Source organism: Salminus brasiliensis, chromosome 3 (genome assembly GCF_030463535.1).
Source record: "Salminus brasiliensis chromosome 3, fSalBra1.hap2, whole genome shotgun sequence".
Classification (NCBI taxonomy): Eukaryota; Metazoa; Chordata; class Actinopteri; order Characiformes; family Bryconidae; genus Salminus; species Salminus brasiliensis.
Window position 1 is genome coordinate 24,822,548 of NC_132880.1, and position 25,639 is coordinate 24,848,186.

At 40.8% G+C, this 25,639-nt stretch overlaps 1 protein-coding gene across 1 annotated transcript; it reads left to right on the top strand.

Annotated features, from left to right (window-relative positions):
* Positions 1-685: 685 nt before the first annotated feature.
* Positions 686-25,291, top strand: ptpn2b (protein tyrosine phosphatase non-receptor type 2b). Its single transcript, XM_072675662.1, has 10 exons — positions 686-957; positions 3,164-3,254; positions 6,631-6,731; positions 8,731-8,829; positions 13,626-13,760; positions 16,590-16,799; positions 17,083-17,244; positions 18,102-18,298; positions 19,868-19,972; positions 24,339-25,291. Exons 1-10 carry the CDS (start codon positions 901-903, stop codon positions 24,361-24,363), a joined length of 1,182 nt encoding a protein of 393 aa, XP_072531763.1. The 5' UTR covers positions 686-900; the 3' UTR covers positions 24,364-25,291.
* Positions 25,292-25,639: the final 348 nt, after the last annotated feature.

A 25,639-nucleotide genomic window follows, 5' to 3' on the forward strand; every position in this document is an offset into this window, starting at 1 on the left:
ACATTTTTTATGTATTTGTGTTCATTTTTGACATAATCAGCCCCAAACCCCCTCCTTTTTTTTATTTCGGAAATGTTAAAGCGCCATCCGCTGGGCCGGGGGTGAATTGCCAGCACTCCAGAAAAAGTGGCGCAGTTATTAAACAAACTAAAAAAAAACTTTTTTTTTTATTTCGTTTATTTTTTAAAACCTAATGTGATATATATTTTTTATTGGTTTTGTTTTTTGTCCTCTGGGTTTCAAGTGTTGGTGAATGTGTTAAAATGTGTTAAAAAGAGCAAAAACCTAACTGAAGATGTGTGTGTGTGTGTGTGTGTTTAACGTAATTTCATATTAGTTTTGGGGCATGTCTTGCGCATCCAATTCACTTAAACACACATAAGTTTCAGTTTTGTAATGCATGGGTCTGGTGTACAGTTTCTATTTTAGGCAGTAGCAGCTAAAGAGTGTAAATAAGAAAAATGCTTATTTCTATTTTTTCCACTTCTGTCGCAGTTTCAGACACGTTGGAGTTGGGGTTTGGTGTCATATAATAATTATTTTATGTTTCTTTTCTTTCTTTCTTTTTTTTATTAATATCATTCTTTCTTTCCTTTTTTGAGTTGTACTTTTATTTTCTGTTTTGCTCGCCGGTCTGCGCAAATGAAGCGCCGATTTGCTGCGCAGTTCAGTGTTGGCTAGCTAGATGTCAAACACGGGAAAACCGGACCGAGAGACTGTGTGTATGTGTGAGTGACTGACTGAGTGAGTGAGTGTGAGTGTGTGTGTGTTTTTCTTTTCTTTTTTTTTTCTTTTTAATGTTCGTGGCTAAACATCGGCGGTAGAAATGACTGATCCTCTGTTATAGTGCTGGTTATTTTTCCTGAATCCGGACAAGAGGCTGACAGAATAAACGGAGAAATGGAGCACGAGTTTGAGGACATTGATTCAGAAGGCCGGTGGCATAACCTCTACCTGGTAAATCAGCTACGCTAGCTAACGTTTCTCCGACAGTGTATTAACCAGCTTTGGTTCTTAATTGACTAACGAACTTGTTAATTACATTACCTGCGTGGATCCTACTAGCTATAGTGCTAGCACTAGCTAGCTACCTTTCGCTGAACAGTGCTGAGCAGTGAGAGATTTTAGCAGTGTGCGTCTTAATGTGAGGGGTTGTGTTGATGATACTACTACTACTGCTGCTGCTGCTACTACATAATATTACTCTTCACTGTTAACAAAATCTTAATGATTATATATGCTTTATTTGTTGTACACGTGTCGTTCCGGTGCATTGCAATTAACGCCGACGGCATGCTGGAGCAGCGGCCAATCTGGATAATAACAAATGGCAGCGGTCAGAGCTCCTGTTCCCTTTTAAAAACAGGCGTTAGATCTAATGAACCCCAGCCAGATAGTGATAGCTACGTGAATAAGAAGTCTATGATGGGTTGATCGATTGGTGCGCTGGTGTTTATATAGCTACTTACTAACCACATGATGTTAGCTAGCTGAGTTAAACGCTGTGTATTAGACATTTTATTACACAGCAGATCAAAATCATGGTCTGTGTAAGGAGCTAGCTAGCCAGTACTTCTACCGTATGACACACTACTACACGGGTTAAGCTTTAATAATAAATAAAAAAGGTTAATTGTTATCTAAAACACATAGCTAGCTACATTTTTGTGTAAAATGCGGTCCTTGGTCTCTGTAGTGGAGTAGCTAGCGATAGCTAGCTACGTGCCTTCAGGTCCTGTGTTTAGGGACAGTGATGAAGCGGGACAGCGGTTTACACACACCTCTTGCCAGCTAACCTATGCTAGCTAGGCTAACTACGTTTACAGTGTACGTACTCTGGCAGCGGTGGATCATTCGGATCGCGGCTTTAAATATAAGGAATACTTTTTTATATTAACTATATAGCTATATAATATTAATCACTGCAAGGTTTGCAAGCTCTGAATTTAGGACCGTTTCCCCGCTGCTTTTTCTGAACTCCCTCAATGCCAGTCTCTCGAAATGTCTGCGAAAAGCTGTGAAATGTCGCATTCACCGTTGCGTCAGCTTGAAAACACTCCCGGAAAGGCACTAAAGTACTTTATTAAACACCAAACTTTTTTTAAAAGTGGCTAAAAGTTCACAGATTTCTCAGCTGGAGAAGTCTGTCAGTCAAAGTCGTTAAGCTAGCGCTGCTAGCCTGCCGCTAACAGCAGCAGTTGCACAAACTCCGCTCATTTTCAGCTTCTTATAATGTTTTCTTCTTCCCTCAAACAGCCGACAACTCGTGTAGCTAGATTTTCAGCTACGACGTGTCTCATGAGACTGAGATCAACTGGTTTTAAGGGTCAGGGTCAGTAACACTGACCCCGGTTATTCATGCTGGCTGACGCTTGCTACCTGGCTAAGCTAAAGCTATGTGTGTATTGGGGGGGTTTGCGCTGGTGGAAAGTGAATTGGTAGACAGGCTGCGGAATTGGCTTAGGACGTACTGTGGACAGTCTGTGTATGTCTGTGTGCTTATTAAACACGATTTGCTGATTTTAAAGATACACTTACACACATTTGATCTAACTAATTAAATCAAGTGTTTTTAGCTCCATAGCTGAAAGTCCACCTCTTCAGCCCCCCTTACCAACGTTGTCAAACACATAGAGTTAGTGCTAGTGCTAACTCCAAGCACCTTCCTTACTTTTGCCAGATTTAAACTGAAATCTGATGATTTTAGTGTGGAATTAGACAAAACAACGGGGTAAAGGTTGGTCAGAATGACCTGTAATAATACTACAAGAAATGACGAGATTTTACAGGGTGGTATAGGTGCCACAACCCTCAAAACCATTTATCACAGTACAGTGTCGTAACCTGCTGTGTTGACTCTAATGATCTGTAATATATTTCCTGGGCAAGATGTAAGACGGTGAGACTTCCTTTAGTCTCTGTGACCCAGCGGGGAAAGTAAGATGATAAATTAGTCCCAGATTCGGCTTTCAAAAAGAAATCTGAAGCGAATGAACGATTCCTATGCTTGGATGTGACAGTCGTGCAGTTCTGTTTCCAAAATGACATGTTTTGAAGTGAAATATGAAGAGTTACTGGATTTGTCAAAGGATTACAGTAATTTTTATTATTATTTTTTAAAACAAGTAACTATTTTTACACTGAAGTGTTTTCCTGGTTTTAGGAAATCCGCAACCAGTCTCAGGAATGTCCGTTCAAAGTGGCCAAATATCCCGAGAACCGCAACCGCAACAGATACAGAGACGTCAGCCCATGTGAGTAACTGCCTTTTGTTTTTGCTGGAACGGTGACCTTAGCAGTCATGCATTTCACATTCACTCTCACACACACACGCAGTGTAGCTTGTTGATTCATATGCTGCATTGGTCTGAATACTCACACTCTTTGTTTGGATCCCACACACATACACACACCACAACTGAATGTCAGACACTCAGACAGAAACAATTTCTGCTGCTCTGTACAAAAGTATTTAGTAAACTCTAGTAAAACCAAGTACAAAACACTAACATTTAGGATGTTGAATGATGAGTTAACAGTCCAAACCGTTGTCAAACCTCTTCTTGAACGAGGCCCAGTTTTTCAGTTCCCGTCCAACTCCTAGTTTATCTGATCAATCCTTCATTAAAGTAAATTGGGTGATCTGCCGGTGACACGGAACCCATCCCTACGCAGGCAGGAACGCTCTCGCGGCTGAGATGCACAGGTGTAAAGCTCGATTTCAGGACTGTTGAAGACTATTTATATAGTGTGTTATAATAATAAGTTATCCCGTAACAGAGGTGCATGTAGAGGCCTGAACAGTGACTTTTACAAGGACAGGTTTTTGTTCTGGTCAGACGACTTGATCAGAGCATCTCCGAAACAGCAAGACTTCTGCAGTATTCTGGTCTACTGGCAGTGGTCTGAGGATGGACAGATTTAAGACCAGGGCGTTGAACACCCCCAAGGTTTGTGAACGTGGGAGGTCAACAAAGAGCTGGGCGGGACTGCTATAGACCCGTAGTCCGTTCTCGGAATTGTTACAGCGCACACGCAAGCAAGCGTCTGGACTGAACCAGGGGGCGATGGAAGGAGGTCACCTGACCAGGGATGCACCGAATGTGGCGGACCCATCTGTGGCGGACTGACTGGTGTATAAGGATCTGTTGCTGATGTCTTGGTTTTTCAGAGACCACAGGGCGCCTCCATCCGGACGAGGGAGTGGTTTTGGCGGCCTGCAGATGACCATTGTCGTCACTTAATGTTCTGGCTCATTGGAAGGCGCCATGATAACGCGTTATCACACATGATTAATCTGTAAACTTTAACGTGTTGGCCTTCTTTTAATGTAAATGAATCATCTTACCAAGTTTGGCCCAAAACTTCATCATGTAGGTCACTCTCTTTACAGAGCCTAGCGACATGTTGGCGGTTTCATGTAGCGACGTAAAGGCAGCCATCTGTCCTATATATATATATATACATACAGTGGGGAGAACAAGTATTTGATACACTGCTGATTTTTCAGGTTTTCCCACTTGCAAAGCATGTAGAAGACTGTAATTTTTATCATAGGTACTCTTCAACTGTGAGTGATGGAATCTAAAACAAAAATCCAGAAAAATACATTGTATGATTTTTAAATAATTAATTTCCATTTTATTGTGGGAAATAAGTATTTGATACACCAGAAAAAGAAACTTAATATTTGGTACAGAAACCTTTGTTTGCAATTACAGAGATGAGACGTTTCCTGTAGTTCTTGACAAGGTTTGCACACACTGCAGCAGGGATTTTGGCCCACTCCTCCATACAGATCTCCTCCAGAGCCTTCAGGTTTCGTGGCTGTCGCTGGGCCACACGGACTTTAAGCTCCCTCCAAAGATTTTCTATTGGATTCAGGTCTGGAGACTGGCTAGGGCACTCCAGGACCTTAAGATGTTTCCTACGGAGCCACTCTTTAGTTGCCCTGGCTGTGTGTTTTGGGTCGTCATCATGCTGGAAGACCCAGCCACGACCCATCTTCAGTGCTCTTACTGAGGGAAGGAGGTTGTTGGCCAAAATCTCACGATACATGGCCCCATCCATCCTTCCCACAATACGGTGCAGTCGTCCTGTCCCCTTTGCAGAAAAGCATCCCCAAAGAATGATGTTTCCAGCGCCATGCTTCACGGTTGGGATGGTGTTCTTGGGGTTGTACTCATCATTCTTCTTCCTCCAAACATGACGAGTGGAGTTTAAACCAAAAAGTTCTATTTTTGTCTCATCAGACCACATGACCTTCTCCCATTCCTCCTCTGGATCATTCAGATGGTCATTTGCAAACTTCAGACGGGCTTTGACATGCGTTGGCTTGAGAAAGGGCACCTTGCGTGCACTGCAGGATTTTAATCCTTGACGGCGTAGAGTGTTACTGATTGTTTTCTTTGAGACTGTGGTCCCAGCTCTATTCAGGTCATTGACCAGGTCCTGCCGTGTAATTCTGGGCTCATTCCTCACCTTCCTCAAGATCATTGATGCTCCACGAGGTGAGATCTTGCATGGCGCCCCAGACCGAGGGAGATTATCCGTTATTTTGCATTTCTTCCATTTTCTAATAATTGCACCAACAGTTGTTGCCTTCTCACCAAGCTGCTTGCCTATTGTCCTGTAGCCCATCCCAGCCTTGTGCAGGTCTACAATTTTATCCCTGATGTCCTTACAAAGCTCTCTGGTCTTGGGCATTGTGGAGATGCTGGAGTCTGACTGATTGAGTGTGTGGACAGGTGTCTTTTATACAGGTAACGAGTTCAAACAGGTGCAGTTAATACAGGTAATGAGTGGAGAACAGGAGGGCTTCTTAAAGAAGAAGTAACATGTCTGTGAGAGCCAAAATTCTTACTGGTTGATAGATGATCAAATACTTATTTCCCACAATAAAATGGAAATTAATTATTTAAAAATCATACAATGTATTTTTCTGGATTTTTGTTTTAGATTCCATCACTCACAGTTGAAGAGTACCTATAATAATTACAGTCTTCTACATGCTTTGCAAGTGGGAAAACCTGAAAAATCAGCAGTGTATCAAATACTTGTTCTCCCCACTGTGTATATATATATATATATATATATATATATATATATGTATATGTGTGTATGTGTGTATGTGTGTGTATGTTTGTATGTATGTATATGTTATACAACATGCACGCCGATTTACTTGGGTGGCTGGGTTAAATGGCTGCAATGGTGTCAAGAAAGATGGACTGAGCTGTATATATATTTTATATGTATTTCAAAAGATGGTGGTTGGTGGATGGTGGTTGGTGTGGCGCAACAGATAACACCACTACCTGCCACTGAGTTACAACACCATGTGGGAGCCTGGGTTCGATTCCCGGTCTGGGTGACTATTCTGCGCTACACCAATAACAGTCCTTGGGCAAGACTCCTAACACTACATTGGCCCTTCTCTGTAATATAAATAACCTTGTATGTCTGCTAAATGCCATAAATGTAAATGTAAAAGATAAAAGATGTTATACATGGTCCATTCCACATGTATACGGTCATGGTTACACATAATCTGCATTGTGTGTCAATGAACAGAGCAATATTTGTATGAAAAATGGATTGCAAAACCTGATGTTGGTTTGCATGTGTCAGTTGATCACAGTCGGGTGAAGCTGGGGAGCTCAGAGAATGACTACATCAACGCCAGCCTGGTGAATGTGGAAGAAGCCCAAAGAAGTTACATCCTAACTCAGGTCAGTTCTGGCTTTAGACAGCAACCCCAGCACACACCACCGAGCCTGATACACACGTACCAGTGCCACATAATAATAAAGTGGCCAGTGAGTGGAATCTCAAAGGTAGGTGTTTCTAATAAAGTGGCCAGTGAGTAGAATCTCGAAGGTAGGGGTTTCTAATAAAGTGGCAAGGTAAATAAGAAGATTTTAATAAAAACTAGATGGTTTGTGACCAAGTAGTGGCCCCTGAAGTTTGGATCCCACACACATACACACCACAACTGAATGTCAGACACTCAGACAGAAACAATTTCTGCTGCTCTGTACAAAAGTATTTATTAAAACCAAGTACAAAACACTAACATTTAGGGTGTTGAATGGTGAGTTAACAGTCCAAACCGTTGTCAAACCTCTTCTTGAACGAGGCCCAGTTTCTCAGTTCCCGTCCAACTCCTAGTTTATCTGATCAATCCTTCATTAAAGTAAATCGGGTGATCTGCCTGTGAAACGGAACCCATCCCTACGCAGGCAGGAACGCTCTCACGGCTGAGATGCACAGGTGTGGCAAGGTAAATAAGAAGATTTTAATAAAAACTAGATGGTTTGTGACCAAGTAGTGGCCCCTGAAGTGGCCACAATATCTGAAACAGAAGAAGTATTTGCAGAGTTTGAGCAGTTCCAAGCATTATTGTCACTAGATGTGCAGCATTAGCAGCACTAATGCCTTTGCACTGCATTGGTTTTAATACATGTTGGTCCTTTTTGCATGCTAGGTGGCCTTTCTCTCCTCCATGTTTACTTAGAAAGAAAAGGTTGGAGGTCTTCACTGAAGCTGCGCTGTACAAGAATAAACAAAGGCTCTGTTTGTAATTTTTGCTAACACGACCATTGCTAAGGTCATGGTCTATGGGAGGTGTGTTGAGATGATGTTTGCAGTTAAAGTTTGGTTACCAGACACCTACTGCCCACTTAAAGCTGTGGTTGGATATGAAACGTGCCTATAAGGTCACGGCAGCTGAAATTGCTCGAGTCAGACCAGTGTGTAGGAGAGCACGCAAAAACACTCACTTTACTCACAGTCTAAAGACGCATGACAGCATTTCACAATGGCTCACTAAATCAGCAGGCTTGTGTGTGTGAACTGAGAATTGTAAATAATAGGATACTCCCATGAGAAGGGCTTTGGAAATGTTTTAATGAACACAGTGATGGAAAATCACTACTAAATCAATGCTCATTTAATAAATTGGTATTTATTCTAATATTAGTGTTTAATTGAGTAAATAAACACAACTACTGTCCAAATAAAGAGCCTTTTTTAAATCAAGGTTTTTAAACAGATACCTTTGAACAGTGCTACGTGTGTGTATCTGTATAAATACTACATATGGGGCTTATTATTACATGTAGATACTTGCGTACACCTCAGTGTAGTGCCATTCTGGCACTGGAGTGTGGAAACATCCAAGCCGTGATATGAAGTCACAGGTAGCTGCAGTGTAGAAATGAAAAGAGAAAAAAAAAAAACACACACACACACACATTCCCCTAGTCTGATGGTTAATGTTTAATGCGTCGCTACCTGAAGCCGCTGGCACACGGTTGGCTGATTTGGCAATTGCATCTATGAGACCTTTATTGACGTTATCGATTTTTTTGAGAAGTAAGTTACGCAGCCTGTTAAGCTGCAAGATGTCAAGTTACTAAAGGAACTAAAGGAATCATTGCCCACAAGGCAAACGCTTTCAGCTTACATTAACCCCAAACCTTTGCACAAGCCCCACTGATGTTTGATATTTATTTATTTAGTTCACTATTAAAGACTGAGTAACTGGATTTACTACATCTCAATAAAAACACCAACAAGCAAACGGGTGTATACACGTTTGTCTATAATACATATGGGATGTTGTTGTTGTTGTTATTATATAGGTACATTTATGTAATGCATATGACTCACAACCCAACCCCCTGACATTGTGTTAAAAATTCTGTTTGTGTGCTTTTATATTTTCAGGGTCCTCTGAGGAATACCTGTGGCCATTTCTGGCTCATGATCTGGGAGCAGAATACCAAAGCAGTTATCATGCTAAACAGAGTGATAGAGAAAGGCTCAGTAAGTACGGTTAAACACACACACACACACAAACAACCCTCAAACACTCAACAACTAAACTATGGTCAAGTTTTTTATATATATATAACAAATTGGGGTAATTTCAGATATCAATTAATTGAAATAATTCAATTAATTCAAATAATAGTCACAAATATACATACAGCCATTTAGATTACTGAATATTTAGTAGTGCTGAGACTTAACTCTCCAAGAGCTCTTAACTTCTTGTTAGTGTTCATGATTGACTACATACTAAAAAGGGTGTGTTTGACCGCATTCATTGGCCTGACCAACACACAGTACAATGGGAAAGTCCAAGAAGCTCAGTGCAGGTGGAAAAGCATAGATTTGCTCAAGTCAGTGATGTCTCTTGGAGCCTTTCTCAATCAACTGCATCTTGCAAAATCATCAGTTCAAACATACATTGTTGCGAACCTAAGTACGAGATTTTGGAAGGCTTTGCCACTTTGCCAAGGATCTTGGGGAAGATCCAAACTGTCACCCTCAGCTGAGAGCATAAACTGGTTTGGATGGTCAGGAACACCCCAAGACCACCAGGAAAACGAGCCTGGCATGAACTGGAAACTGCTGGAACACTAGTGTCACTGTCCACAGATAAGTGAGGGTTAAATCCCCATGAACTGCGATCCAAGAAAGAAATCGTTGCTCTGAAAACAGTGGTTTCCATCTTGACTTAAATATGCTGCTGACCACAAGGTAACCATAAGTTAAATGCCTTCTGGAGAAAAGCTTTAAGGTCAGATAAGACGGTGAGGTTAAGCATGGTGGTGCCAGCAGCATACTCTGGGGCTCGTTTGGGACGTGTACATTGGACAATAGTGAGGTAGGAGGACGACCTCAAACTTCTTTAGAATGACCGTTAGCTAGATGGTTGGAACTTGGACACTAAGGTTACAGCAGGACAGTGAGGCCAAAAAGAATTGGCCTTCCCAAAGTCCTGACCTCAAATATGTGGACTGTGCTTGAAAGTCAGGGTCTGTGCCAGAAAACCAACAAATTTAATTAAACTCTACCAATTCTGGCAAGAAGATATAATCATAAATGCGTCGTCTGACGTCAATAACTCTTGACCCTTCCCATCAAAAGTTTGGGGACCTCTTGGCTCCTTTCTTCACTGTTCGATTTCAGTTACGTTACAAAAACACTATACTAAACACTGTGCTAATGGATATTGATGACTAAGCAGCTGCAATCAGGTCCGTAAGTATTTGGATATTTCCACATTTTTGTCTCTGTACACTGCCCCAGTAGACCTGAAATGAAGCAATCAAGATGTGCAGATGTTGAAATGCGTGTTTAGAAATTACATCAGTTTTTTACACAGGCACAGCATTAATTGGGCAGAGTAACTTAAATATTAATGTAAGGATTATTTCTAATACTTGTACAGTTTTTTTTGCAGCCAGTGTCTTTGCTTTTTGCGTGTAATGCATGTAAATCACATTGAGTGTGAAATGGCAAGCATTGTGGAACAGTTCAGGCTTGCTTTGTAACAGTATAGCGCACAAAAATGTGCGTGCAGTACTTGCATATCAAAAGATGAATATTTATATAAAAATATTTATATATAAAGCATATTTAATTAATTGGGCACCTCTCATTTGAACCCACCCATTTCTGAAATAAGCTGGAATAGTGGAACATACGCCTGAGGAGTGTTTGTTGTTGTTAATCTTGGTTTGAGCTCTAGGTTTAGTCTGTAATGAAAGGATAAGAGGATAAACCCAAGAGGGAAATGTGAGTAAGAACGTAAGAAATACGAGGCCAGATTGGAATTAAGCCTTTACGTCACTTTGGTTGAGTTTAATCTTGGTCTCAAAATGTGGCGAAAGAAAGGATCTGCTCATGATACACAACACACAAGCTCATCAGTCAAGCACAATGCAGGTTAGGGGCGGGCAGTTCTGGTCCTGGAGGGACGGAATGTCAGGTGTAGTAGGTGTTAGAGCAGGGAAGTCAGTAAATTGTACTAGACTTTGGCCCCAGGTACAGGTAGTGTCATGGCTTGGGCTTTCATGGCTTTTAACCCAGGCCTTAACCCAACTGATCTACAAAGCATAGTAGATGGCGCTTAGCTTTGAAGTTACATGGAGAAAGGCTGTCAATCTTAAATGTTTGAGATAAACTAACAGAGGGTAGTGGTCTGTTTCATCAGCTGACTTCACCCAGTGTGTTTAATTTTGTACCTTTTAGCTAGAAAACCAGCTTAAGAGCTGATATGGATGATACATTCACAAAATGATATTCCATATGTTCCATTTAAAAAAAAAAAGAACTTGCCCTTATTTATCGGCACTCTTCACACCGGTGCACCACGTAGTAGATGCTAGATTGCCCACTGCACGGTGGACTGCATACAACAGTGTATAACAGTAGACCAGACAGCACACTGCATAAATCACTGCACAGTAGACCAGGCAGCCCACTGCACAGTAGACCAGGCAGCCCACTGCACAGTAGACCAGGCAGCCCACTGCACAGTAGACCAGGCAGCCCACTGCACAGTAGACCAGGCAGCCCACTGCACAGTAGACCAGGCAGCCCACTGAAAAGACTGCACAAAACACTATAATGGACTAGACAGAGTACAGTGGGTAAGAGGGGATGGAGAAGTACTATTGTACATGCAGTTTCTAAATGCACTGAGAGCAAGTAACAGTTCCTAGCAGCTTGGATCATTCAAGAGTGTGTATAGACAGCAGACAGAATTAAAGTGTGTGTGTGTGCTGATAAAAGTAATTTAGTGTGATCTTTACTACTTTGCATGTAAAGATTGTGACATTTTAAACTAAACATGAAGAATTGAATATAATATATGATAATCATTACAGCCCTCGTTGACTTTTGAGAAGGGGTCAGATAAAGTTGGGTTTGTGTCTATCAGCACTGCTTGGTTACTCTGGTGATTAGAGATAAAGGCCTAACGTGACGAGCTGTGTGGTTTCAGTGGGTGGGTGGCATTTTCAGTGCACTTTCAGGCACACGCTCAAGAAATGCATATTTCTCACCAGTAAGGTGTTTATTGTACTGTGTTTTTTTTTTCTTTCCCTGAATGTGAGATTGAGAACTGCATTGCATGAGAAATGGGAGAGAAACTGAAACGAAGAACTCTACCAGTCAAATATAGCCTTTTACCAGAATATCATTCTAAAAATAAATAAGTAACTAAAAACAAGCTCTTGGAACATGTAAGAGTGAATTGTGAGTTGCACAGAATTTGGATAGATTGGAGTTTTTAAAATTAGCTGCTACTGGGAAATTAGCATGAGTGGCAAAATATAAGTGTTTATAAATATTGTGTAACCTTGAAATGTCTTTAAATGCCATGATATGAAATATCTTTAGGGCCTTAGTACCAGATCACAGCTGCAATTTGTAGTTTCTATGGTTGATTTATCTGTTGCTTATTAGAATAATGGGCCATCAAAACCTTCAAAAAGGTTCCTGTCCTGTCAAATAAAAGTAATGTAGTCTGTAATGTAAGGTCAGCTCCCCAGCCCATACAGTCCAGATATGAAAACTAAACAGACTGCAAAGGCAACCTGTGTTCAATTCATTTCTAATGCCATGTCACGCAAGCCAACTCATTTGCATATCTTCACCCATTATGCCTAAAGCAGTTTGACCCTGCCCACTCATAAAATGTGTGAGAGTTTCAGCCTGGACTGCTGTATGAAAAATAAAAAAATATAAATAAAAAAATTAATACAGAAAATTGAATACAAAACTCCTTTACATAAAACCACCAACATTTAAAATAAATAAAAGTAAATAAAACTGAGAAACTGAGAATATAAGGAGCTATGAGATGTCTGAAGTCTGTACTCCACCAGAGGGCAGTGTACAAAGGATAAAGGATAAAGGATAAAGGTGCACGTATTCGTACAAACTGTGTCTTATGCTTTGGTCGTAGTTTAACAAAGCAGAGAACGTCTACTGCAGCCCATAGCCTGTAAAGAGCCTTGTACAACATAGAATTAATATGTAAATTAACATGCAGATCAAGCCATACTACTACTACTACTAATAATAATAATAATAAAGTTTTATTTTATTTATATAGAGCCTTGCCAAGCTAATACATATTCGAAGTAATAAAAGGACTATATTTGACTGAGGCTATAATAGAAAGAAACACATCAATGAAAAAAGAGGAAATCCAAAATAAATAAATAAAAAGTAACTGTGGCCATAATTGATATTATTCATGAATAATAATTTCAGCCCTACTTCACAGAGAGCGATAAAGCCAGAACGGCAAAGCCAGAAAAAAAACCTGCTCTGCATTTAAGTAATGAGTTTCATCAGTAAGCTTTTGGATCCAATGAATAGTGGCATACTTTTAATTGTTTCAATAATAATAATAATAGTAATAATAGATTTACACCATAATTTATGGACTGACATCTTTAAAAAAAAAATTACACTAGAGACAAAAATATTCTAAAACATTCAGACGTTAGATTGACATTCTAGTGTTAATCTAAAACGTATTGTACCGAATTAATTTCGGACAATCATTTGACCAAATGACCTTTGACAGTTTGGACTGATCCAGTTATTGTGAAGTTCTAAAAAATAAAAATGAAAAATCTGTGCATACACATTCATATACACCTGCAAATTCATTGTTATGCAATCAGCCAATTGTGTGGAAGCAGTGCAGTGCATTACATTATGCAGATACCAGCCAGCAGCTTTGGATAAAGGTTGCCGTAACCATCAGACATATCTGATCACCTCCGTTTTCCTCACTTTCCTTTCTATTGCAGGAGAAGTGTGCGCAGTATTGGCCGACGCAAGAAGAACAGATGTCGTTTCGCGACACTCGTTTTGTTGTGAGGCTGCTGTCCGAAGACGTTAAATCCTACTACACCATCCGGCTGCTGGAGCTACAGAACGCAAACGTGAGTTTCTGGCATGCAGCATAGGGAGCTGCTTTATGATGTGCTGCTATTACTTACAAGGGGGTTTTCTTGGCAGTAGTTCACGGTGATTCATACATGCCATTAAACAGAACACAGGAGAGAAGACCATGCATGTATATGAACATAGATTTTCACCAAGCATCTATCTGGAAACCGACCGCTGGGGTCCCCTCTACCTGCGTCAGACCAGCTGCCACCCTCCAGTCCGACCATCAGGCTCCCCCACCACCCATGTCAGATCAGCTGCACACCCTCCTACCACTACTACCTGCCTAATGACCATGTTAAAACCTATATGGACTCTTAACTATATACCACTATTAATCATTATTACTTTCATTACTCTGACCATCACTGCCATGACTTTATTAAGTTATACTACACCATGATTAGTATATTATGATTAAGAATGTGTTGCACACCTGAGCAGTACAACAGTTTAGGCGGTTTGGTGACTTTTATCAATAATTTATAAATAATTCTGATCAGAGGAGGATAGATGAGTCCCCCCTTGTGAGTTTCTCTTGGTTCCTCCCAAGGTTTCTTCCTCGAGCTCTGAGGAGGTTTTTCCCTTGCCACTGTCGCCGTTGGATGCTCACTGGGGGTCTTAGGTTTTCATGTCTTTTTATGTTGTTGATTTCTTGTCTTTTTACTGATAACTGATTGTGTAAACCTGCTTTATGACAACTACAGCTGTAAAAAGCCCTATACAGATACATTTAATTGGATTATACGTATGAGTACATGCAGTATTTTACACATGACCTTGCTGATTAAAATGTAAAAACACTCAGTGAACAAATGGTGAACACTCAGCCTCTCTGTTTGGGTGCCAAAATGGTCCGAAAGGCTCAGAATCAAAGCCCAGGTTCAAATATGACCAGTATAATAAACAGCAGATCGTTACACATTTGTTTTCGCAACCAAACATCTCTTTAACCCTTTGAATGAGATGGCCTGTTTCTGACACTGAACCTTCAAGGATAATATTAGATCAATGAGCTCTGTTCTAATCGGCTGCCCTGTATTGTGCTTCGTTCAAAAGGCACTCTGAGCCGAACAGTGCTGAGACCTGGCTACGCTGTGTTAGAGTGAACGGGTGGAGATGGCTCGTGTGACATAAGGGGGACTGTGAATTTGAAACAGGCTGTTTTTAGAGCTTAGTCACCATTGATGGATTGTATGGACTGGGGAAAGAAGGGTGTGGTTTGAGACTGTGTTTACATGTTACTTTAGACTCCTTTATTAAAAAGGAAGTGGAACTCAGGCTCTGTAGTGCTCTGAAGTTCTTCTCAAGAAAGTTCTTCTGAACTGCAGTTGTAATGGCAGAGCTTTTATACATGCGGGATAATTGTGTGTGTGTGCGCGCGCATGCTTTATGAAATGAGGGTGAAAAATACAAACAGCGCCACTTTTCATTTGAATGGTAAAACAGGCCAGTATATCCTGTACACTACATATAGGACATACAGTACAGTTAGGGCTGGACAATAGAGATTAATCATGATTAATTTTCTTAATCGTTTCAGAGCGAGATATATATATATATATATATATATATATATATATATATATATATATATAAATTACTTATTTAAATAACTGTACTAATGATATGTGATGTAAAACTGCTATTCTTTAATTATGATTATGTATTTGGATGTAACTTTTGGTAGTCTTAAGAAAATACATTAGTGATTATTACTTTTTTTTTCTTTATTAGTTTTTTTTTCTTTATTAGTATTAGACTTTATATTAGTCTTTATAAAGACTTTCTTAATAAAGTCTTTATGAAAATAATGGCTTTCTTACGTTGCCCCAGAGATCCTGTATTCTTTTAGGAGGAATTGTTTTCCTGTTGTCCGTTTCCTCTGCCATCACTTCTAAACCTTGAACTTCAAGTTGATTTTGTTTTTCCTCTATTTTAAACAATAAAGAAATTTTTTTTATAAAAAACTGTAAATACAGCATGAAAGGTAACATTACAAATGGCAAACAAAAGAAAACAAAGACTGTCTTGACAAAATAAAATAAAATAGAAGAAAAATAGAAGATTTGCATTTAAGGAACATTCTTTTAAATTTCTTAGTGTTTATGTTGAGTTTGTCTTGCGTTTGTGAATCCGACCCCTGGTATTATGCTGATTAGGTGAAGGAGGTGTGCTAAGAAAATATGGTGTTCCCAATGTCTCAAGGCGGAGCTTTACCCAGACCTTTTTTGAAAGTGGAAAAGATGTGAGCTGCATCACGCTGCTGTAGTTATTTGGAGGTTTAGACTATAGTATTCTCCAAGACTGTAATTTTCTTTCACTTGCGGAGTTGTCTATTAGATATTAGTCAAACTGTGGCTGCTGATGGATTAAATTATAGAGAAATTATCGATCATCTCCTGCCTTGCCTTCAAATGCCTGGCCTTGATTTCTCAGTAGCTGGGCTCTGATTTCCTGTAAACTAGACCCTGATAAGATGAAAGCTCTGCTCTGGTTGAACAGAAGCACAGCTCTGATTCGTCAAAAGCTCAGTCTTGATTGGACAAATTCTCTTCTTGCTCAATTTGGACGGAAGCAATGTCATAAGTTGTTTACTCTCTGTAATCTCATGTTATCGTGATAAATTATGTTACATTACTTTTTTTTTTATTAATTTCATTTTACTAATTTATTTGCTTGTCTGTTTATCCAGCACCTTCACAATTTCTTTTTTTAACCAATTTCTTCAAATTGTTTTAGGACCTTTTAAAATATGCCACTTCGTATTTGTTTTGTCCCTCAGATAAGTGACTGGTTTGTGTTTGTCTTAAATGGTTCAGACAGGGGAGACCAGAGAGATCTACCACTTTCATTACACAACATGGCCGGACTTTGGCGTCCCAGAATCCCCGGCGTCCTTCCTGAACTTCCTCTTTAAGGTGCGCGAGTCCGGCTCTTTGGGGACGGATCATGGGCCGGCAGTCGTCCACTGCAGCGCGGGGATCGGTCGATCGGGAACGTTCTCTCTTGTCGACACTTGCCTCGTACTGGTGAGGCTCCCTAAAGGCTGCAGTACACACATCACTGTTGCAAGGAAACGGTGTCTCTGAGATTCTCTTATTCTGTGTGGCTTAGTACGTTGTTGTCAGGTGTGCAGCGGCATTAACAGATGTTAATCCTATTAGAAATGCTGTACCGATGGTCTCCACATTGTTTTCCCTCTAGTCAACATCTTCCATGGACTTGTACTATAATATAATACGGAGCAGAGGAGCAATTTTACACGCCTGTCTGACACATCGGTTTGAAGGCTTTCTGTTGTTTACCACACAGATGGACAAGCGGAAAGACCAGTCATCTGTGGACATTAAGAAGGTGCTGCTGGACATGAGGAAGTACAGGATGGGTCTGATCCAAACACCTGACCAACTGCGCTTCTCCTACATGGCCGTACTGGAGGGGGCCAAATACATCATGGGGGATTCTTCCGTGCAGGTGAGCCACAGAGTTAATTAAGTGAACTCGACTCACATGAACACCAATGGTTCCATAGTGCTCTGAATAAGACTAACCAAGCTGTGCTCCTGTTAACAGCACGGCTCGATTCTTGTGGTCTGACAAAAGTCTTAGTTGGTTTGATCTTCGTCCGGATCAAACATGTGGTCAAGGCTGATTGAAGGCAGTTGAAGCTACATTTAGCAGGGAATACTTACCAGTACTAACCAGTAACTGGGCCTTCCAGAGAAGTGTCTTTATACTACAATCACTTGAGGCACATTCACTGACCTCAGGTGATCCCCATTTCACTAATTGACCTCAGATGAATTAGGTCAGTCATTTAATAGAGGGTGAATGTGTATGCAGTCCCTTATTTTACATGATACATTTGGATTTAATTGATTTTTAGAGACATTTTAGAAAGCCTTTGTCATTGCATTGACCATGATTCCATTTATAAAAACAATAAAATGGGAAAACATCCAGTGGGGTGAATGGGGATATATGGTTTCAGATGATATTATGTATAAATTCATATTTTTTTATGTTCCACTGTATAGTAGAATGCTCCTCACTGCTGCCGGGCTGTGAATGAAGTCCATTAATGACGCCTTAAGGGCACCAGAGGGTGCTCTGAACACAGTGGTAAAAAGAAAGAATTGAAACTGGCTTGGGCTTAAAATAGTCAATGCCCGATCTTTTCAAACTTGCTTGGCTTGGCCCTGATCCCGATCCACAGGATCCAACTTAATCACTGGGTAGCAATTAAATTTTTACATTTTTTTTTTTTGTGTGTGTGTGTGTGTGTGTGTGTGTGTGTGTGTGTGTGCGTGTGTGTGTGTGTGTGTGTGTAGAAACGGTGGCAGGAGCTTTCCAAAGAGGACCAGGAGCGGGTGTGCGAGTCTCCGCCCCCTCAGCCCCCAAAATGCCCCTCGGAGCGCTACAACGGCAGCAGGATGATCCGGCCCGACGAGCCTGGAGACACGGAAGCAGCACAGAGGAAAACGGCCTCGGACACGAAGGAGGCTGACGGAGACGGCTGCACAGCGAAGTAAGTAGGACAGTGGGATTGTGGGTACATTTCTACCATTGTTGTGGCCTTTAGATTAAGTCCTAAACTACATTTGAAAATACACTAAATGAATTTTTATGAATGAATTTGAAAATGAATGAAAATGATTTTTTTTGGTATTTTTATACACTTTATTTTTATATTTGAAAACAGACTACAAAGAAATTATATCAACAAATAAAACGAATAAAAAAATATCAATTATAGAATTTCAAACTAGATACAGTTTCCATGTAAATGTTACTTCAGTTGAATGAATATTTCAGTAAGGTGAGTAATAATTGGTCACCATCAAATGGGAAAAGGTCAATGTGGTGTTGTGACCTTTAGTCTAAAGGTTTTTTTTTTGTTTAGTTTTCAATGTTGGCTGGTTTGGTTGAGTCACTATTTCAGTTGTCGAATACCCCTGACTCTCCAGTATTGGCTCTATTTTTGGCTCAGTCAAAGCAGCGTTAGCGATATTGATTGCTGAAGAGAACTGATGCACACAGCAGGCCTAAGTCGTGATGGCAGACCTGCTCAGCTATGCTCGTAAGGTGCCCTGCTTTTGGGGCTTTGACGTTTTGGTCAAACCAGTAAAAAGGAAGGTGTGCTATGACCGTAAGCTTTGCAAAACACCATAGTGACTCCGCCCTCTGACAAACACAGCCAGCTGTCAGGAAATGGGCCCAGCGAAAGTGGTACTCCGTGGTTAGCAGGTCTCTGTATTAGGTCCCCCACACACCTACGTGTGCCTTAACTGACTGTGAGACAAACAATAGCCGAAAATGACCCTAACATTTAAACTGGCTTTGACATTTTATCTGTTTAAGATTCTTTATCAGCACTTCAGTATGTGTGTGTGTGTGTGTGTGTGTGTGTATATGACATTTAACAATACATTATAAAATCTTACTAATCATTAAATACCCATTTAAATTCAGTGAATAAATAAAAATTGTGTCTCTCTAGGAAAATGTTTTGAGTTTTGGCATCACCAAGGTTTTGTGTACGACCATGGAGTGTACAACAGTAGCTGTGCTTGGCCTTTGGCCTTGTGCCTACAACCACAGCGCACCTAGTCCAGGTCTTGTGTACTATTGCATAAATATAGACACAGTAGATATATGAACATCACTCTGCTACTAAACTACTGTAGGTTAAAATGGGCGGACCTATGACTCTATGATCTCACAATCATGATGAATAGTTTTTGCAGCTTACTTTCCATTTATGGGCCGTTAAATAAATGGGATGTTTTTGAAACTATGTGGCTGTATTTTACTATAGTACTGATTTTTTGTGGGTAGATTCACAACTCTTCAAAGTAAAAGTGTACAGAATTGAGACATCCTACTCTGAGCGATGCCATAGAAGAACCACTCGTAGAGATGTGTGAGTGTGAAGAATCTGTAAATTGGTTTAGAACCTAGACATCAAGTGAAGATTCTTTAGACCTTTAGACTTTTACTAACATGGTTCTTTCTGGGACCCAAAGTGTTTCTTCTATGGCATCACTTCTATGGCATCCGGTCCCCTTGTCTAACATTTGTTGATCTATTGTTCCAGTGCTCGGAAGAGACAAAGGGAGGAGAAGATTTCCATCTCTACACAGAAGACTCCCCAAAAGCAATCGAAGCCTAGGATAAATGACTCCGAAAAGAAGAGGAAAAGGTGAAAATGTCTACTGGATAGATATCTCGATTTACTTTATTTCCACTGACATATCCTGACCTATTCTTTACAGCTCACATGGTCATTTTAACAGACTGTAATACACTACAGGAAGTGTAGGGGGCAGTGTTACATCTATTTTTTCACTTTATATACTAGCTGCTTTATATTTCTGAGAAGATGCATGTAATTGACTGAGCAACAATGAAAATGACTGTAGCTGAACTATAGAAATTGGTATAGTAACCATGAAAAAACTGCTGATTAACCATGGAAATGTGTGTATTGTAACCAGGGACATGGGTGTGGCATAGTACTAGAAATGGGTGTAGTAGAATTATAAAAATGGTTGTATGGGTATAGGTGCAGTGGAACCTTGGAAATAAGTGCATCTTAACCATACAAATGGGTAACCGTATGCATAACCATGGAAATATGCCTAGTTTAACCACGTAAATTGCAAAACGTGAACAACAGCCTTCTACTCCATGGATCAGTGATCTAGTTTCATATGGATTTATGTTGTAACTTTGTTTCTATTATCTAGGTAATGGGTGCTCGGTAGTCCTGCACTAATTACACATTTCACACACACACACAAACACACAGATCACTTTCAAAGTAGCGGTAACGAAAGTACCCCTCCGGCTGCAGGTACAGTGCCAGTCACTCCGCTTATGTCCTGACTCTGTGCCCTGTGTTGTGCCTCTTTCACACAGCCTGGGCTGCATCTGCTGCACGTGACAGAACGTTTACTGTCCCATTGGGCTCCGCCCCCAATGAGGCAGCAGCGACGTGGGCACAGGATTTTAGTAGACAGGCTTTTCCGGGCCCCTAAACTCATCCCACAGCCTGTATGTGTGAGAGAGTTGCTGCTGTTTCTGCTGGCCACAGATTTCTGAGTTGAATGAAACTGGGAATAGATCGGCAAAAAATCATGTCCACAGTTTCTGCCTCCCTCTTACGCCAAGTGCGGTTGATCAGCCAATACATGTTTGCTGAAGTTTTAGCGCTGGGGTTTCTGATCCTGAAGGACTCTTCTTTATGAACATGGACTAAAATCAGGCTTTACAATGCTGCTACGTTTTAGTTTTTCTTTGTTTTGTTTTGTTTTTTAGCTATTTTTATAGACACCAAATGTGTCTTGATTGGTTGATTGATTGATTGGGGTAAGGGGGAAAACTTGTGTACAGTGGATTTTTCACCAGACTATTTCTTTAAAGTGCCGGGAGTGCTGTGTGGCATGGTGTGGCTCAGTTTGGATTTTTGCCTTTTGGTTGTTGCTGCCATGTTAGAGATGTCTTTTAAATTCTAGTCTGTACAGTACCTAAGTTTAGAGGTATTTTTAGCCTATATAGTATCTAAGCTTAGAGGTATCTTCTGGATTCTAGTCTATACAGTATCTAAGCTTAGAGGTATCTTCTGGATTCTAGTCTATACAGTATCTAAGCTTAGAGGTATCTTCTGGATTCTAGTCTATACAGTATCTAAGCTTAGAGGTATCTTCTGGATTCTAGTCTATACAGTATCTAAGCTTAGAGGCATCTTTTAGGTCCTAGCCTATACAGTATCTCAGCTTAGATGTATCTTTTAGATCCTAGCTTATACAGTATCTCAGCTTAGAGGTATCTTTTAGGTCCTAGCCTATACAGTATCTCAGCTTAGATCCTAGCTTATACAGTATCTAAGCTTAGATGTATCTTTTAGATCCTAGCTTATACAGTATCTAAGCTTAGATGTATCTTTTAGATCCTAGCTTATACAGTATCTAAGTTTAGAGGCATCTTTTAGATCTTAGTCTACACAAACTAGCTAAGGATATTTTCTGAGAAAACAGTGAATCCCTTTTTTAAGAAACTCTGGATAAGAGCATCTGCTAAATGCCTTAAATGTAAATGTAGCATATGAATTAACTTTAAATATGAATTCATATTAATATGTTCTATTTCTTCGTAATAGTGATTTTTAAGCTGTAGATGCTCTTTTTACTTCCGACTCATCGCCCGTACTTTCGTAAAGCATTCGTGAATGCATTCGCAGTGTTTGTGGGCTTCTTGCCTTTTGACTGGGTGAAGTGTGTATGTAAATAGAGGGAGGTGTGTATTTAACTGGAAGATGCTGCAGTTTGCTGGTTTCTCACTACTGACTCCACAGGATGTGTGCAATCATGCATGCATGCATGTGTGTGTGTGTGTGTGTGTGTGTGTGTATATGTATATGTGTGTGTATATATATATATATATATATATATATATATATATATATATATATATATATATATATATATATATATATATCCCAGCCTCAAACTGGACCATTACTGCCCCCATTGGCTCGATTTATTCCATCATCCTTGGCATTGTACCAGTAAATTGGAAACTTCTGCTCATAACAACCTTAAATTCACTAAATCTGCAATAACAGCTTACAGTTACTGTGCCAATAACAATGTTTTGTTTACCTAAGCCTGGCTGCAGCACAGCGTTTCTTAGACCATTGGCTGTAGTTTGAGGGTAATACAGTGTACACAGCCCCCCCCCCCCCTTTACCTTAAATGCAGTTGATCAGCCAAGACATACTGTCTAAACAAGCCAACTTCTTAGCATAGTTTCATCTTAGCATCGTAGTGGAAATCTGTACCCCACCATTTAGCATGATGCTCACAGTATGACTTGATCACACTGTCATACACTTCAGGCTTCACTTCAAGATATTGCTGCTGTGTTTAGCTTTGCAAATAGACAAATGGATAGCAGTCATACAGTGTCCGAGACCACGTAAGCAAGTCAATTAGAGATTACTGGAGTGATGACTTGGGAAAGCAGGGGTATTGGCGTCTATTGCTTGTTAACTTGTCAGCCAGTGTAAAACTAAAGGAGTAAACCCCCTCACGCTAAACATGTCTTGAATGATTGACAGCATTTGAGGAAAGGGGGGGGGGATATGACCGTGTACGTTTGTTGTTTGTTGAACTATTGCTTTAACAGACTGTCATCCAGGCAAACAGCTTGTGAGGCAATTGTTTGAAATGGCTGGATTTTTTTTTGAGTGAAAGCTTCTGCTCTAACACCAGTCCTTTTCCCTGCTTTAATGCACCTCGGTTCATCATCATCATCATCATCATCATCCCCCTCTTAGAAGCGATATTTTGGCCAAATTAACCGCTCCTCGCCTCCACACCACCACCCATAACGAAGTCAGTCGGTTAAGACATCTGAAGTTTTTGAATGCTTTTGTAGTTTGACACTGGAGCTACACTGAAGGCTAGCTTACATGTGGCGGAAGCTTACACTCCATCAATTAGCATAGTGCTAACCTGCATGCGGAAGTCATCATGCACTCTCCTCAACCTGCGTGGAGGATGCTGCTACCCTTCAGCTCTGCTCTGTATTTTAGTCCATGTTCACAGATCACAGCGGGTCATACATTGTCAGAAACGCACACTTGGATCTCACTGAACTCTCAGTGACTGACTAAGACCGTGGCACACCATCACAGCTCTGGTGACACGGCCCGTCCCTCTCCCTGCCTTTACTCTGGATACCATTGGCCCGTCCCTCTCCCTGCCTTTACTCTGGATACCATCGGCCCGTCCCTCTCCCTGCCTTTACTCTGGACACCATCGGCCTGTCCCTCTCCCTGCCTTTAATCTGGACACCATCGGCCCGTCCCTCTCCCTGCCTTTACTAATTGTAGCCTGGCCCCGCCTGCAGAATCGTACTAATTGGTGTAATCAGCCGTTACTTGATACTCTGGATACACGGCCTGTCCCTCTCCCTGCCTTTATGCATGGTTCGTCCGTCTGGCCACGCCTGCAGAATCATGCTAATTGGTGTAAGCAGCCGTTACTTGATAGCAATCTGTTCCTCTCCCTGCCTTTACTCGGGACACACAATCCAGTCCTCACCTTGCTATGACTCTGGACACATGGCCTGTTTGTCCCCCTGCCTTTCCTCTGAACATGTGGCCTGTTTGTCCCTCTGCCTTTCCTCTGAACATGCAGCCTATCCCTATCTCTGCCTTTACTCTGTCTCTCTCCTTGACATTACTCAAAGTAGCTTAGCCCCGCCTGCAGAATCATGCTAATTGGTGGTGTGTAAGCTGCCGTTACTTGATAGCAACGTTAGCTTCGTAGCTTCAACACAAAACTCAAGAATCAAACTTCAGACATCAAGCCTGTCTTGGTTGATTGCGGTATTTGGTGTAAGAGGGTGGAATGACTGGATCTGTCACTTTCAACCCAAGTACATCAGAGCAGGGAGAACACTGAAGTGTGAACTGCATGGATTCATCACGACTGTGTGACTGGACTGTGTTGCTGCCGTGACATTTTTCTAACCTGTTTTTGTTGTGTTTCTTTTCATAGAGCGAGAACAACCAGTGACACTTAACTCCATGGCAACATTAGCAGGGACCTCCAGCCCGTAATACTCCACCTCTGCCCTGCATCCTTAACACTGTTTACAGCATGGACTCTGAGAGGCCGAAGAGCAATGCGTCTATACACACATTCACACCAGCACAGCAGTGGTGGACTACTCTTTATTAGAGTGTATTGCCATGGTTTCGATTGGTCTCGTTTATTTTTCTTGTTTGTTTTTTGTGCCCCTTTTATTATAATGAATATTTTTTTGGCTTTTGTTTCTGTTTAAAAAGAAAAAAAAAGCCAGCAGGATCTGATGGATAGGCATATGCGTTGCCAATTTGTAACATCGTTCCCCATATTGTATTTTTAGACAACCTTTTTTCAGAGGTGAAATGAAAATGCTCTATTTTTTATAAGAAGTTACTTGAAGATTTCCTATCGTGTCCGCGGAGACGCCAAGCTTAAAGGTACTTCACTTTTGAGAGATGGCCGAACATGTCTTATGCTGTGGAATGCAGTTCCATCGTGTGTGTGTGTATAGTATTTTTAATCTGTGTATGGAAGCAAAAAAGTGTATTTTTCACTGTATAAAAGTGATTATGGACAATGTATTTGGACAAAATGGAAACAAAACAAAACAAAATAGTCTTACATTTCGTTGACTGAATAAATCAAAACTGGCATCGTTAAGTTTCTGTAACAGCGGCCTGTGCGGACTTCTGCTTTTTGCCCACTGTCCTTGCTCCCCTTCTGAGCGGAACAGTGATCTTCACTGCATCATTTGACTTCATTCGAATGACTTCCAGTTAGTAAGAACTTAGGCTGCACAACATGGACGTAAAATGCGATGCTTGATAAAGCTGGATGTACACTATGTGGACAAAAGTATTGGGACACCTGCTCATTCATTGTTTCCTCTGAAATCAAGCGTATTAAAAAGAGTTTATCCTAAATTTTGTTGGAGTACCTGTCTCTACTGTCCAGGGAGGAAGGCTTTCTCCTACATGTTGGAGCACTGCTGTGAGGATTTGATTGTGTTCATCGACATGAGTGTGCGAATGAATGTTGGCGGATCGCCACCCTGACTCATCCCAAAAGTGTTTTATAGAGCACCATCATTTCAGAGAATACAGCCACACTACTCCACAGCTCAATGCTGGGGGCATTAATACCCCTTTAGCCCACGCCTGGCATTAGGCAGCATGGTGCCAACTGGTTCATGTTTATTATCTGCTCCAGAGAGTCCTATTCTATTGCCAGTACTTTTCTTCAGAGGCTAGACAAGCTGTGTGTGTGTATTT

Coding starts and splice junctions, on each gene's coding strand:
- ptpn2b (XM_072675662.1), top strand. CDS start 901: ATGGAGCACGAGTTTGAGGACATTGATTCAGAAGGCCGGTGGCATAAC. Junction 13,761..16,589: donor TGGAGCTACAGAACGCAAAC/GTGAGTTTCTGG, acceptor TAAATGGTTCAG/ACAGGGGAGACCAGAGAGAT. Junction 18,299..19,867: donor GGAGACGGCTGCACAGCGAA/GTAAGTAGGACA, acceptor CTATTGTTCCAG/TGCTCGGAAGAGACAAAGGG.